Source organism: Mustela nigripes, chromosome 12 (assembly GCF_022355385.1).
Source record: "Mustela nigripes isolate SB6536 chromosome 12, MUSNIG.SB6536, whole genome shotgun sequence".
NCBI classification, from domain to species: Eukaryota; Metazoa; Chordata; class Mammalia; order Carnivora; family Mustelidae; genus Mustela; species Mustela nigripes.
The window spans coordinates 75,556,583-75,572,154 of record NC_081568.1 but is presented as its reverse complement, the minus strand read 5'-3'; the positions used below and the strand labels follow the sequence as shown (position 1 = coordinate 75,572,154).

The 15,572-nt window shown below is 38.9% G+C and overlaps 1 protein-coding gene across 2 annotated transcripts in view; it reads right to left on the bottom strand.

The window, feature by feature from the left end:
• Positions 1–15,572, bottom strand: part of KDM3B (lysine demethylase 3B) — a 70,150-nt gene that overhangs the window by 35,314 nt on the left and 19,264 nt on the right. Inside the window, exons 3-7 of one of the 2 annotated variants that reach the window (XM_059417656.1) lie at positions 12,994–13,107; positions 11,659–11,764; positions 9,818–9,942; positions 7,963–8,037; positions 5,014–5,613 (exon numbers count right to left, since the gene is read on the bottom strand). In XM_059417656.1, the coding sequence (XP_059273639.1) occupies positions 5,014–5,613; positions 7,963–8,037; positions 9,818–9,942; positions 11,659–11,764; positions 12,994–13,107 (1,020 nt within the window). The remainder of the gene's footprint in view (positions 1–5,013; positions 5,614–7,962; positions 8,038–9,817; positions 9,943–11,658; positions 11,765–12,993; positions 13,108–15,572) is intronic. The other variant, XM_059417657.1, reaches the window with a different exon arrangement.

The window sequence follows — 15,572 nt, the reverse complement described above, 5'->3', positions numbered from 1 at the left end:
TAACACAAGAGAGCTCTTAGAGATAGCAGGATGTTCATCCTACCACTCCCTTGGTTGTTAGCCAACTGGCTATCATAGCTCCAGGAAGCTGTGTAGGCTTCTTAGTTTCTATTTGGCAATGGAAACTCTACTAGGAGCAGGAGAAAAGGGTTCCTGAACAGACAGACAGACAGAGCTTTTACTATGAAATGAATTTATTTATTTATTTTTTTTTAAAGATTTTATTTATTTTATTTGACAGATAGAGATCACAAGTAGGCAGAGAGGCAGGCAGAGAGAGAGGAAAGAGGAAGCAGGCTCCCTGCTGAGCAGAGAGCCCGATGCGGGGCTCGATCCCAGGACCCTGGGATCATGACCTGAGCCGAAGGCAGAGGCTTTAACCCACTGAGCCACCCAGGCGCTCCACTATGAAATGAATTTAGGGGCCCTGTAATATTAATCCACTTCAATGACCTTAGCTATTGTCAAAGTTTTGATTTATTTAAAAGTTTTGATTCATTTAAACTACCTGCCCATCTTACAAAAGTGACTTCCATCCCATGACAAGCCCACTGCACATTAAGGAAAAAATTCTCTTTATTAGTCTGAAACTCCCCAAGATGGATTGTTTTAGAATCTGGCCATTTATTTATGAGCCCAAATCTGTTTCAATTAAAGTTAGACCTAAAGATATAATTAGAAAGCACACTCATGGGGAGCCTCTGTGGCTCAGTCAGTTAGCCATCCGACTCTTGATCTTGGCTCAGGTCTCGATCTCAGGGTTGTGAGTTCAAGCCCTGCACTGGGCTCCATGCCGGGCATGGAGCCTACATTAAAAACTTAAAAAAAAAAAAGAAAAAAGAAAAAAGCACACTCATCACTGAACCCTTTTGTTATCATTAGGATCTAACAAGCCTCCAAACAGAAGAACTACAGATACTCATACACCCACCAAACATTAAGTACTCAGCCTAACAAACTGAAGAATGAAAAAACATTCCTTTTTTTTCACCTTGAAAATGTTAACTACTGCATGTGAATAAAAGGTGTGTGTGTAAAGAAGGGCAGGATCCCTTTCATATACACATCCAGGTCTGAACACTTAAAATCAACTTTCACAGGTAGGAGAGAATGCTATCTCTAGACATTCATTTTAAAACATTGGTAACAAAAATTATTCCAGTACTGCTTAACGGGTATCAGGCTTGCTTCTGGGATGATGAAAATTTTTGGAACTAGAAAGTACTATCGGTTGCACGACACTGTGGATGTACTAAATACCACGTATTATAACATTTTAAATAGTTAAAATGGTAAAAATTTTTTAAAAAGATTTTATTTATTTATTTGACAGAGAGAGAGATCTCAAGTAGGCAGAGAGGCAGGCAGAGAGAGAGGAGGAAGCAGGCTCCCCACTGAGCAGAGAGCCCGATACGGGGCTCGATCCCAGGACCCTAAAATCATGACCTGAGCTGAAGGCAGAGGCTTAACCCACTGAGCCACCCAGGCACCCCTAAAATGGTAAATCTAATGGTTACTTTTCCACAATTCAAAAAATTTTTATTCCAGATAAAGGAAATGGCTATTGTCCAAAAGGGGGGTGTTGTTTACTTAAAGTATTCTTTAAATATGCAAGAGTCTAGGTTAGGACTTTGAGGGTGGCACAGGCACATGAGAACCATGCAGGTTCTCATGCAGGGTACCTGTGGCTTGCCTCCAGTTGACATCTGCTACAGAGGTTGCTTCATGGCATTTCTGAATTAAAAACCTGAAGTTTGTTTGTTTGTTAATTTATTTAAAGGTAAACTTGACACCCAACGTGTGGCTCGGAGATCAAGACTCGCTCTACTGACTGAGCCAGACAGGTGCCCCATTATTCTTTTTCCTTTCCTTCCCACCAATCAACAGCTACTGCCTTAAATGTCCTCCCAATAAAAAAGAAGAGAATAGAAAGACACACCCCTAATGACCAGCTTTTGTTTCTTTCTCTCTTTCTTTTTTTAGACTTTATTTATTTACCTCATAGAGAGAAAGTGAGAAAGAGAGAACACACAAGTGTGGGGAGGGCAGAAGGAGAGGGAGAAGCAGACCCTTGGGTAAGCAGGGAGCAGGATGCTGGCCCTGATTCCAGGACCCTAAAATCATGACCTGAGCCAAAGGCAGACACTTAACTGACTGAGCCACCCACCCTGGCTATAATTTCATTAGCAGAATTTGGCCAGGAGCCTTGACACCTGCATGACTCTAACAATCCAGCATGGGTAGCTCAGGTTTCACTACTAAAGTTACTCTTTAAAAATAAATATACAGGGGGTGCTTGGGTGGTTCAGTGGGTTGAGGCCTCTGCCTTGGGCTCAGGTCATGATCCCAGGGTCCTGGAATCAAACCTCACACTGGGCTCAGTACTTAGCAAGGATCTACTTCCCCTCTGCCCCTCCCCACACTCAGGCACTCTCTCTCTGAAATAAATTAATCTAAAAAATAAAAATTAAAAAGAAGTGCTGCATGACATTTAAAAAAATTTTTTTATAAACATATAATTTTATCCCCAGGGGTACAGGTCTGTGAATCGCCAGGTTTACATGTATGACATATTTTTTTTTAAAGATTTTATTTATTTATTTGATAGACGGAGATCACAAGTAGGCAGAGAGGCAGGCAGAGAGAGAGGAAGGGAAGCAGGCTCCCCACTGAGCAGAGAGCCCGATGTGGGGCTCGATCCCAGGACCCTGGGATCATGACCTGAGCCGAAGGCAGAGGCTTAACCCACTGAGCCACCCAGGTGCCCCATGCATGACATATTTTTAAAAAAAATTTTAGGGGCACCTGGGTGGCTCAGTGGATTAAGCTGCTGCCTTCGGCTCGGGTCATGATCTCAGTGTCCTGGGATTGAGCCCCGCATCGGGCTCTCTGCTCAGCAGGGAGCCTGCTTCCCCCTCTGTCTCTGTCTGCCTCTCTGCCTACTTGTGATCTCTCTCTCTGTCAAATTAAAAAAAAAAAAAAATTAGGTTGCTAAAAATAAATAAATAAATAAATAAATAAACTTTTAAAAGCACTAAAGTGTTGGGGCACCTGGGTGGCTCAGTCGGTTAGGCATCTGCCTTTGGCTCAGGTCATGATTCCAGGGTCCTGGGATTGAGTCCTGCTTCGGCCTCCCTACTCAGTGGGGAGACCCTGCTTCTCTCTCTCCCTTTGCTAATCCCCCTACTTGTGCTCTCTTGCTCACTCGTCCTTTCTCAAATAAATAAAATCTTAAAAAAAAAATGCACTGGGGCAACTGGGTGGCTCAGTGGGTTAAAGCCTCTGCCTTCGGCTCAGGTCCTGATCCCAGGGTCCCGGAATGGAGACCCACATTGGGCTCTCTGCTCAGCAGGGGGCCTGCTTCCCCACTCTCTGCCTGCCTCTCTGCCTACTTGTAATCTCTGTCTGTCAAATAAATAAATAAATAAAAATATACACATGAATGAAAAAAAATGGCCTTTTACTTTCCTTTAAATGATTAAATTTTAAATCCTTTTCTTGTAAGAAAGTTATGACAAAGTGATTTCACCTTAATTTTTAGGGCAAGAAGTTTCCTGGGGACTGTGTCCCTATTTTAGATTTGACTTCACAGTGGAAATTTCCATTTCTGTACTTTTAAATCAGATCCCAGGACAATACTTAGGTCGACACATTACCAAAATCACTGGTACAGTCACAGAAACTTCTCCAACCTGTTTGGAAAATGCCCTTTGACTCTAAACTTCCTCTATTCAGCTTTGCTACCCCAAGAATAATAGCATCAGTGTGTCTCCTCCTGCAGCATATAAAATGTGGTCTACTTTGTAATCCCCCTTTTACATCTACATCGCCTTTGACGTGAACTGGATTTTAATTAATTTGATGACTTACACACAGTGGAAATCCACATAAGATCCTCACCTAGTTATCTTGGGAATGCTGGTCAATAGAGGACAAACCATGAATAGTGTGAAATTTCCATTTTATAGGCCTTCTCCTCTTCTGCCTGGACCTTTCACCTCCCTCCCCATCCCTGCACACTAAGGATTCACAAACTGCATCTTTCAGGAGAGGAAGGAGTCAGGTGAAATATATATGCCATGTTTTACTGGGCATTGTTACACCTAAAATGATTCCATCTTAAGATGTGAGCTCCTTCAAATGGGGATTTCAATTCTTTGTTTATAATATACAGTACTTAGCACACAGTAGTTTCCTATACGTAATTTAAAAAACCATTTAGTATTTTGTCTTTGTATTTCATATTCCAACTTGAAGAAACAGCCAGTCTCCAAAAAAAAAAAAAAAAAAAAAAAGACTAGCATAATGTAAGAAATGATTTTGATAGTGTTTCAAATTTGATTGGGTAGCCAACTTGATGCTAACTTGTATTTAACAGAAGTTCCATTTCAGGAAGGAACATGTATACTGGAAAAAGAACATAGTAAGTTGGAGACTACTGTGATTAATTCCATCAAATTTTCCAGGTAAGGCTTAAAAAGAGTAAGTTAGAAAAAAAAAAAAAAAGAAAAAAGAAACTTTTATGGCCATATCAAATCATGGAAAGAAAACTAGTCTCAAAGGAAAATATCACAGAAAATTATGAACTAAAAACAGGGGATGGTAATAGTCGCTTTCACATAGCCTTAATTATAGTGTTCACTGTTACCAACACTATAATTCATTAACCTTGCCTCTCATAGGCCTGGTAGAGGCTCAACCACTATGTGAACTAAATAGATAATTGAATTAAAAAGATTCCCCACCAGATCTATTTGAGCATCTCATTAAATTGGGTTTTATAATCAGTTTTTGATGAGTGCAATTGTTCAGGTGACTTTTAAGAGCTAATAAAGTTATTAAAATATACACATTTGCCCAACGAGCAGTAAAGGACTGTTCAGAGTACAATTTAAGCAAACCTCAGTAATGTTCCTTCCCTGTGGCATTTTAGATGCTATTTAATGTGTTAACATTAAAGTAGGGTAAGAAAATGAACCCAAATCTTGCAAATCTGCCTCTGAAACAACTCACCTCTCCTGGGGCCTGTAACCGGCCGCCTTTCTGTTTGTCCGGCCCAGTCCCTGCTGCAAGGCCAGTGTCTGAGATCCTCACCGTGGTTGGGGTGGAGCTGGCGGTACTGACCATAGCTGCTGAAGCCACAATGCCCTGGCCAACTTGTTCCAGTGTTTTTCCTGCCTCTTTGTTTTCGGCTCCACCCACCTCTGGGGCCAAAGATGTTTGACCTGTGGCTGGAGAATATGGAGTGAAAGGTACAGGTGTGTCCCCACCTACAGGCTCATCCTGTACCACCAGAGTCCTGCCGTTTTCTTTGGTGTAAGTGGCAAAGCGAATGTTGCGATTAATCTGGGGGACAAATGTAGTCGGTGGCTGCTTGGCTCTCTGATCCAGCCCTGGCTCTCCACTGGCATTCCCTCCTTTCCAGGGCCCTCGGCTCGCCTCACCTCCATCGCTCCCATTACTGTCTACTTCACCCCTGTCTCCTTTTAATTTCTTTGATGCAGGGTCACACCCAGAGTCCGAAGCACTTTTTCTCCTCCGGCCATCTTTCCCCTCTATGCTCTCTCTCTTCTTCTTTCCTTTGGAAGATTTTACTGCTTTTAACGTACCCCCCTACAAAACAAAATTCAAAAAAGATTTATTATAAGGAACCTTCCATCCTGTGAAAACCATAAACCATTAGCTCTTTCCCATCTCTAGAAGCAGACAATCAAAGCAGGCAGATTGCTCCATTCGGAACACCAGCTCTAAGATATCCCCTCAGTTAGAAAGCTCCAATCTTCCTATGACTCAATTTACACATGTATTCAAGATAATGGTTAGGAGAGATTAACTCACTTGTTGAACTTTCCCTTAAATAAAAGTCTTCCTCAAATGGGCTTTTTTTGAGGGTTTGAAAGATTTGTGGAATTTAGTTTACAAAAGAAGACCATTAGTGCTAGGATGGGAGCTCATTTGCCCCTTGGTGTAAAAAGAAATCTGCTTTATTTTGTATTTTTATCCTTGTTTGACTGAAACTGGCATTTCAAGTACTGAGATATAAAATCTCCTCTATCCAGAAGTCACTAAAAAAACTGGTGACAACTTAAGAATAGAAAGACCAACATTTGTGTCTGTGACCAAAGGAAAAGTGTGTCCAACATAGGCAGGTCTGGATTGCTCTTGTGGGCACCATAAATATCTGAACAATCTCCAGAACTTATTTCAAAGTGTTAGACAAAGGAAAGCAAAACAGGTGGCTACCATAGACCAAACAGCCAGCCAAACCCCTTTAGCTCTTCCAATAATTTCAGCCTATCTTATGAAATCTAACTTGTGCCTTAATTGAGAGGCCAAGCAACCTTGAAAAATAGAGAAGATTAGAAGACACAATTCCTATCCCTAAATAAACTCCTCTCCTGGCAAGAACAAAAGGAAGGTGGCTTAGAACACTCCAGCAATCTTTGTGCTTTTATCTAGAACATTATGAGAATAGTATCCTACTATGAAGGAATGCTTTTTTTTTTAAAGCTTCATTCAGGTAACTTTCAGATAGTTTTACTCCAATAACATGTGTTGGAGTGGCAATAAGCTAGTGAGACACAGTTATTTAGCCATTAATGTTCACCAACTTCATTAAACTAATCTTGGTGTGCCTGAATATTTATAGCTTCTTTGTAAAAATCTGTATTTTTGTTGTAGCATTATAGCTTTGACAGCTGCAACTTCCTCAAATTTTATATTTCTTGCCAGTTCTAGTTTTTCTGTTTTTTTTTTTTCCTCTGCTGCCTTCATTTCCATCTTTTCTCCCTTAATTTTCTTCTATAGTTCTTAACCAAGCTCAAGATTTACTTCTGTTTCCCCCATACTTTTGGCAATCTACTCCTGAAAACCACAGATCTCACCTCTTATCCATCCAGCCAAGTTGCTAATCTCGGCTCACTGCAACCTCCCTGAGCACTAACTTGTATGTATATCCTACTTCCGGTGAGCTACTCATATGTGAGTAGATAGCATAAGATATGGAGCCCAGTACTCTCTAGATATATCTGACTGGTAGAACAGTGCATGTCATATAAAAGGTACTTAATGAATGAAAGAAATAAGAAAGGGAATAAAAATGGGCCCAACACCCATTAAAGTAAAAGATATTTTTAGTCATGTAAACAGTCAAGAGACATATCCTAGTTGTAGTGATATAATACACAGTAAAGAGCTATTAAATTTAACCATGATTCTTCTTTTCCTAACTTGATTCTGTTTTATCAAGTCAAGAATGACCGGATAAAGATGAGAACCAGGCACTTAGCAGGAGTGGCCAAGACGACAATATTACAGAACTGCTAAGAGACTACGAGGAACATGTGGCTAGATGGCTATCTTGTCAATGTCTTAATGAAAGAAATTCACATGGCATTCCTTGATTGGTTTATGCACAGGTTTATTACGTATCTTTTTTTGGGTTATGATAATTCTGAATGAACCAAGAGTTGGTCTGAATCACAGGAGTAATCCACTGTGTGCTGAGCACTGAACTAGCTAGGCACCTGTTTGATTTATTTCTTCTTGGGATACAAAATTTCAGACTTCTTGGAGCTCACCACCACTTAATGGAAAGAAAAAGGATGCAACTTCTCCATTTCTTATTAGGCAGGTAATAGATATTACTACTGCTTATTACAGCTTTAGCTGTCTACTGTATCTTTCAAATATACCAAATACATCTGTCCTGAACGAATAGTTAGGCTGTAGAATCCTAAAATGGTTAGGCAACACAGCCATGATTAAAAGGGTTTGCTCCAACTACACTTCTTCTTGAGACTATATTCTCTTAACCAGACAAGACTTGGAGAGAGCAAGAAATGTACAGTGGCCAGAGTGGAAGCCCAAAGCATATCCATGGGTAACACACGCACGAGGAATCTGCATAACAAGATAAAGAAAGATCATGAGTCTGATCAAAGACTCAGTCGACTACTATACCTCGCTCTGAGTAGTTGAATTATCCATCAGCATCACATGGATCAGTCTGGGATCTACAGACTTGATCTCACCACTCTAAAGTAGGAGAAGGATAGCAGAAAATATGAAAAAGGGGGGAAAAAAAGATTTAGGCATTGTCCAAAGACTTAATTATGTATTCTTCTAATCCATGTAATTATCTCTTTATTTCTACTTCCCTAATAGGATGAAAGCTCCACGAAAGCAGGGTTCTCTACTATGTCATTCACTGGCAGAATAACAACATCCAAAACAAGGTCAGGAATATTATGAGCACTCAAATATTTGTTAAATTAATGAATGAATTGAGTTCAAGGCCCAAGTGTCTCTTTCAGGGACATTAATTGCAAATTCTACATCTCTATACTCTTCCTATTCTGTACATATCAGAAAGTAAAAAATCTACAAAACCAAAAATCATTAAAAGAACCACTCTATCAATAAACACTATAAATACTGAGAAGCAGCTGAAAGGATACCCGGTCAGATTTAATATGCATATCCTTGGATCTAGCAATTATATACCTAGAAATTTATTCCAATAAGTAATGCAAAATAGTTTATAATAATATATGTTCAAGGATATTCACCACATTATTTGTATTATTGAAAATACTGGCAATGATTTAAATGTCCATCAATTTTAGATTAAACTAGTTATAATATACACATTCAGTGGAATAGCATGCATCTATCTTAAAAGAATAAGGCAAATTTCTATGTATATTTACATAGAAAGATGTTGATAATCTACAGCTAAGTAAAAATGGTAAATTATAGAACTTTATGTATTTTATATTCTCATCTATTAATAACGTTTGGCTCATATGCTTATCACATAAATTTGTAACATGCAAATATTACAACACACAAATGCAAGATATTTCAAAGAATATGGAATACATACCAAATTATTAATGGTAGTTACCAATGAGGGGAGTGATATTTGCCTAGGGGAAAGGGTTTTCCAATATCTACTTTATTTATATGTATTTCTGACATTTTATTGATTTCTTTATAAAATATTTTATTTATTTATTTAACAGAGAGACATAGCGAATGAGGGAACACAAGCAGGGGGAGTGGGAGAGGGAGAAGCAGGCTTCCCCCTGAGCAGGAAGCCCGATGTGGGGCTCGATCCCAGGACCCTGAGATCATGACCTGAGCCGAAGGCAGAGGCTTAACCCACTGAGCCACCCAGGCGCCCCTATTTCTCACATTTTAAAATGAAGATTAATTAGTAATATTCTTGAAAACTCAGTAAGGAATTAAGTAAAATTATTTACACTTATATTACACATGACTGCTAAGGGCAAATCTGAAACCAATTCAAAGATAGCATGAATACATTTCTGTTTGCCTCAAAACACTCATCTGTTGTTTTTCCTAGACAATTCCCCAGGTAGCTCTAGATGCTATGCTTTATTTTTATTTACTTCATTAGAAACAATTCTTTTTTTTTTTTTACGGAAGCAAATCCTCACTGACTGAATTTTAAACTAGTAACCTTTATGGATATGATAAAATAAGGCCAATACCACTTCACATTTTTACGTTAATGTTTTACAGATTTCAAAGAACTTTCCAATATATAATCTCAGTTCCCAAAACAGTGCTGAAGTGGGGCTGGGGGAGTACCTAATTATCTCTTAATTTACAGATGAGAACAATGAGGTTAAGAAAGTTGAACAGCCTTTCTCAAGGTCACACAGTCATTAAGTGAAAGAGCCAGAGATAGAATCTGAGTCTTCTAATACAAAGTCAAATGCTCCTTTCCTCTACACCACCCTCCGTAAAGGGATTGATGAATCTTAGAGGAAATTAATCAAAACCTCACCTCTGTTACAGAGACCTCCATAAGACGGGTGATGGAGTCCTGATGGCTTACAACACCATAGAGCCAACTTTCTTCCCCCTCTGGCTGGTATACTTTGACCCTGTGACCTTGGACACTGTAGGGACCTAAAGGAGAGATCAGTCAGTACTGAGTATGTTTGGCTAAGCTATATTTCATGATTGTTTCTAAAAGCATAAGGAAAACTATATGGTGTAAATATTTTGCATTTTCAGTTCTCTTATGGAGATGAATAAATGAACAATTTCAGATTTACCATACTCAGCAATTTAAAAACAAAAACACAGTTTTTCCCAGTGATCTTTGTAAATTCTGTTTTTTTTGAGATTTCTTAGCATCTCCCAGATCTGATTTCACTTTATCTCAATCTTCCCATTGTAGAAGTAATATAGGGAAGAGAAAGGAAACTTAGAAACAAAAACTAGGGTAGTAAGAAAATCTATCAGACATATCTGATCTGATATATACATATAAAAAAATGGAAGGCCAGTAACTTGAGTATACTAGTATGTTAAGCAACCATAGGAATAGATAATCATTTACACTCTGCTGACTTTCAGTAACAGTAGGTGGAGAGTTCAATTTATGAAGTTTCCAGGCTCTGCACTAATAATAGTCTGAACAAATATAGCACTTGTCTTCCTAGGAACACAGAGTTTTAAAAGCTATTACTTTATCAGCAGGTAATGTTATCCTGCAATTTCAGCTGGCCCTCTAAGAAGAATAGTTTCTCTCGAAGGACAGTTTCTCTTATCTCCATATCTCATATATTTGAGACTATCTAGCTAAATTATTACTGATTTTAAATTATTATTATCTCTTGGAACAATAATTAAGTTTCCTCAGCTTTTCTATACATACTCCCATACATCTCAACCTCTCATTCTGTCCACTCAACTTTCTTCTCTCTGATGTCCATTTTTTCCTCACATTCTTTCTGCCTCCATATTTTTCCTTGATTATTTAACATCACTTTATCCTGATACTCTCCTTCCCCCAATAAACCAGTTTTCCTACCTTTACCTATTCAGATACAAAAGAGAATCAAAGACCCTATTTCACTGAAAATCATGATTTTCAAGAGGCTCAGAAAGAAGAGGAGTAGATGTGCAACATGAAGGAAAGGATCGTCTACTCTTTATGTGGAATCTCAGGCAAAATCTGTATCTGAACTGGAAAAAGCTAATAATTCTCTCCTTTGCATTCTTTAAAAAATAACAAGTTGTTAAGGTGAATCAGTCTGTGGACACCTTCTTTTACGAACATACCTTGCAGTCTAAGTTGTTATTTGTGTTACAGTCTTTACTCCTTGAGAACTTCATAGACAATGAGCTCAATAACAGCAAAGATTCTCTAGCTCTCGTAGTACCTTAACACTGTGTCTAGTACAAGATTTGTCCTTTTTTTCTCCCCCAAGTAGGTTCCATGCCCAGCAACGAGCCCAGTGCAGGACCTGAGCTCATGACCCAAGATCAAGACCTGAGCTGAGAACAAGAGTCAGATGCTTAACCAACTGAGCAACCCAGGCGTTCCCAAAGTTTATCCTTCAGAAATATTTTAAAAATGGGGGGAAAAAAACAACAGAACAAAACTCACAACAAAACTGGATATTATGTCTTAATTTAAAGAGGAAACAGTGGTCTGAGTGAGATCTTATTTTTCCAAACTGTTCTAGAAATCTAGCTAATTGGATACTCTTGACTCTCCTCACAAAAAGCAGCACAAATGTTTAGAGTTGCATGGTATCTTCCCCATTCTATCACTCTCAACACTGATCACATACCTGATTCAGGATTCAGGGACAGAAGAATACCTGTTCTTACCTCGGCTGAATATCTCTTGCAGCTTCTGGTCACTAATCAAAGCATTAACTGTATCTCTCAGTGCAGCATGCTCCAAAAGAATCTGGTTTTGGCTATCTGTTCCCATCTGGTAAAGATAAAAGAAGAAAACAACCAAATATTAAAATGAATAGCAATAGTTCCTAACCAGATTAGAAAAATCATACCCTTGAGGAGTGCTATGCCAGTGTGGCCAAAGGATGTTCTATAAAACCCTAGTCTCATGAGATGTTCTGCAAAAAATAATGAGGCTAGTATCAGTCAGGTTTAGGAAATATGATATACTCTATCTTTCTATACACAATAGTATATTAAAGGCTCTGAGAAGGCATGGAAGAAAACTTTGTTTTGGTCAGTGTTTCTCACACATATCTGACCACAAAATATCTTATTCCATGTAAATCTTTTGGCATATTTTGGTATTTATCCAACATTTATTGAGTGCCTACTCATAGAAGTACTAGTACTGCAAGGAGTGAGGGAGTGAGGAGTGAGGCCTGGAGAGGGAGGAATACATATCAACAAAGAAATCATCATCAATATTTCACACAACACAGTTAAGGAAAAACTGTCCTTGGCTGTTTCAATAAGACAGCAAAACTCTTAGAAGTCTCCTAATTTTTAATCTTCAGACAGTAAATCTTACAAGTAAGAAATAAATATTAACATCCATAAATTCTGAAACTTTAACTTGGATGCTAGTTTGTTTAAACTATTAACTTACCCCTTTCTTTGTAAATAGAGATGAACTTAAGCTCTTCAATATTTAATGCTGCTTGGAATCAGCCCAAACTCCCAGCTTCTCCGCCAATGACCTAAGTATCCTTAAGTTATACAAGCAGCCACCTCTGGGAAGCCAACATTTGAGAAGACCCTTAGGACTGTGATCTTAAGCAGTTTCAGGGTAGGGTGGGGTATGTAGGAGAGGAAACAAGCCTCGGCTAGTGAATAAACTTTCATGATAGCACAGAAACTTGGTACAGGCACAGACTCCTGGGTAGCTCAGTCGGTTAAGCATCTGCCTTCAATTCAGGTCAGGATCCCAGGGTCTTGGGATTGAGTGCCACACTGGATTCCCTGCTCAACATGGAGTCTGCTTCTCCCTCTGCCTGCAGCTCCCCCTGCCTGCGCTCTCTTTCTCTATCCAGCAAATAAATAAATAAAGTCTTAAAAAAAAAAAAAAAAAAAGGCACAGGGAATTATCGGGAGGAAGTACTTCTTTCAATGCTAAGACAAAAGGGGCAACATATTTATAATCAACAAAAAAACCAGCAAGGAGAAAAATAATAGTAAGACTAGAGCAACTGGTTTAAGTACCTGAAACAGATGTAATCCATTAGCATCTGACAGGAAACGAAGCTCTCGATCCAGAAGGTATTCAACTGGAACCACAGAACCCAAACCAAGTTTATCTACTAGGGGAGTGAAAGTCTGTGAAAGAGAAAGGACAAGAAATGGATTAGAGCTTGTACAAGAAAATAGACAACAATTCAGCCACGTATCTAACTTCAGAGAAAATACCCAAAATTAATATATTTCACCCCCAGTAAATACAGATAAACTAAAGTACAAGTCCTTAAAAACATTCCCAACACAGCATCTACCCCACAAATAATTAGAGGAACAAACTAGAAGCAGAAAGTCAGCTCAATACTCTTATTTACAGCTAAAAAGGGCACAAAGAATGAGAAATTCCTAAATCCCTCTAGGGATCTGACTAATCTTGTCAGGCTTCAAGAGGGCTAAATTACAGTAAATTCCCAGAATAAACACTTACACCATTATTTTCTCTAGAACTCCTGAAATCTTAGTGAGACTTGTAAAATAATCACTGGTATAAATGTTCATGGGTAAATTCATATTGCTGTTTCATAGCCTTCAGAAGTCACCCAGGGGCCCTTGTCCATTTGAGCTTCTTCTAAAAGTTCAATTGGAGGGGCGCCTGGGTGGCTCAATGGATTAAGCCGCTGCCTTCGGCTCAGGTCATGATCTCAGTGTCCTGGGATCGAGCCCCGCATTGGGCTCCTTGCTCAGTGGGGAGCCTGCTTCTCTCTCTCTCTGCCTACTTGTGATCTCTCTCTGTCAAATAAATAAAAATCTTAAAATAAAATAAAATAAAAGTTCAATTGGAAATGGCCTTAAAAACGAAGAGACAGTACAGTAAATAATGATACGTATAATCAATACGTAAAATATATTTCTTTAGAATATTATGGACTCTGGTTAGCCATAGGAGAATCAGATTTTTCTAAAAAGTAAACATTTATGCCTTTACTTTACTAATAGGATATGAACAAATGGATACTCTCAGAATTAAACCTAACAGCACTATTTTTTTAAAAAGATTTTATTTATTCATTTGACAGAGAGAGAGAGATCACAAGTAGGCAGAGAGGCAGGCAGAGAGAGGGGGGGAAGCAGCCTCCCTGCTGAGTAGAGAGTCCCATGTGGGCCTCAATCTCAGGACCCTAAGATCATGACCTGAGCCGAAGTAGAGGCTTAACCCACTGACTCACCAAGGCGCCCAACAGCACTATTTTGTCAGACTTCAGAAAACAAAAACTTACTCAGGGAAAAAAAAAAAAAAAGCACAAACAACAAAAGCAAAAATAAACAAGCAAAACCGTAACAAACTAAATAACTTACACACAGAAATGGCCAACAAAATGAAAAGGCAATATAAGGAATGGGAGAAATCATATATTAGGTAAAGCATTCATATCCAAAATATATAAGGAATTCATACAATTCAAAGGAAAATCATAAATAGTCCAATTTTTAAAATGGGGAAATCACCCAAAAGACATTCTTCTTAAAAAAATATACAAATGGCCAAAAGGTACATAAAAAGGGGCTGAATAGGGGCTCCTGTGAGGCTCAGTCAGTTAAGTGTCTGACTCTTGATTGCCACTCAAGTCATAATCTCAGGGTCCTGACATTAAGCACTGCATTGAGCATGAAACATGCCTGAGATTCTCTCTCTCCTTCTCCCTCTGTCCACCCCCACAACTTCCAAGAGCGCTCTCTCTCTCTAAAAAAGTGGGGAGGGGACTGCCAATCACTACTCATTAGGGAAATGCAAATAAATACCACCAGGAGACATTATTTCACACCTGTTAGAAGGGCTATCATCAAAGACAAAAAAAAATATTAACAGGATGGCAAGGAGGTAGAGAAAAGGAAACCCCTGTGCACAATCAAGGGGAATGTAAATTGGTGCAGTCACTGTGGAAAACAGCATGGAGGATCCTCCAAAAATTAAAAACAGAACTATCGGGGCGCCTGGGTGGCTTAGTGGGTTAAGCCGCTGCCTTCGGCTCAGGTCATGATCTCAGGGTCCTGGGATCGAGCCCCACATCGGGCTCTCTGCTCAGCAAGGAGCCTGCTTCCTCCTCTCTCTCTGCCTGCCTCTCTGCGTGCTTGTCATCTCTCTCTGTCAAATAAATAAATAAAAATTTTAAAAAAATTTATAAAAAAAAAAAACAGAACTATCATATGATGCTGCAGTCATCATATACTTCTGGGTATATACCTGAAAAAATGAAATTTCAGAAGATTACCTGCACCCCCACATTCACTGCATCATTATTCACTACAGCCAAGGCATGAAAATGACCTAAGCATCCAGTGACAGATGAACAGATAAGGAAAATGACATGGTGAGTGCATACATAGGAATACTATTCAGCCATAAAAAGGAGGAAAGCCCACCACTTACAACAATAGGGATGAAACTTCAGGGTATTATACTAAGTGAAATAAATCAGAATGACAAATAAGATATGATTTCATTTACATGTGGAAGCCACAAAAAAAAAAAAAAAAAAAGGTACTCAGGGATATAGTGGAGACTGGTGATTCCCATGGGTCAGAGGAAATGTGAAATGGGTAAAGGT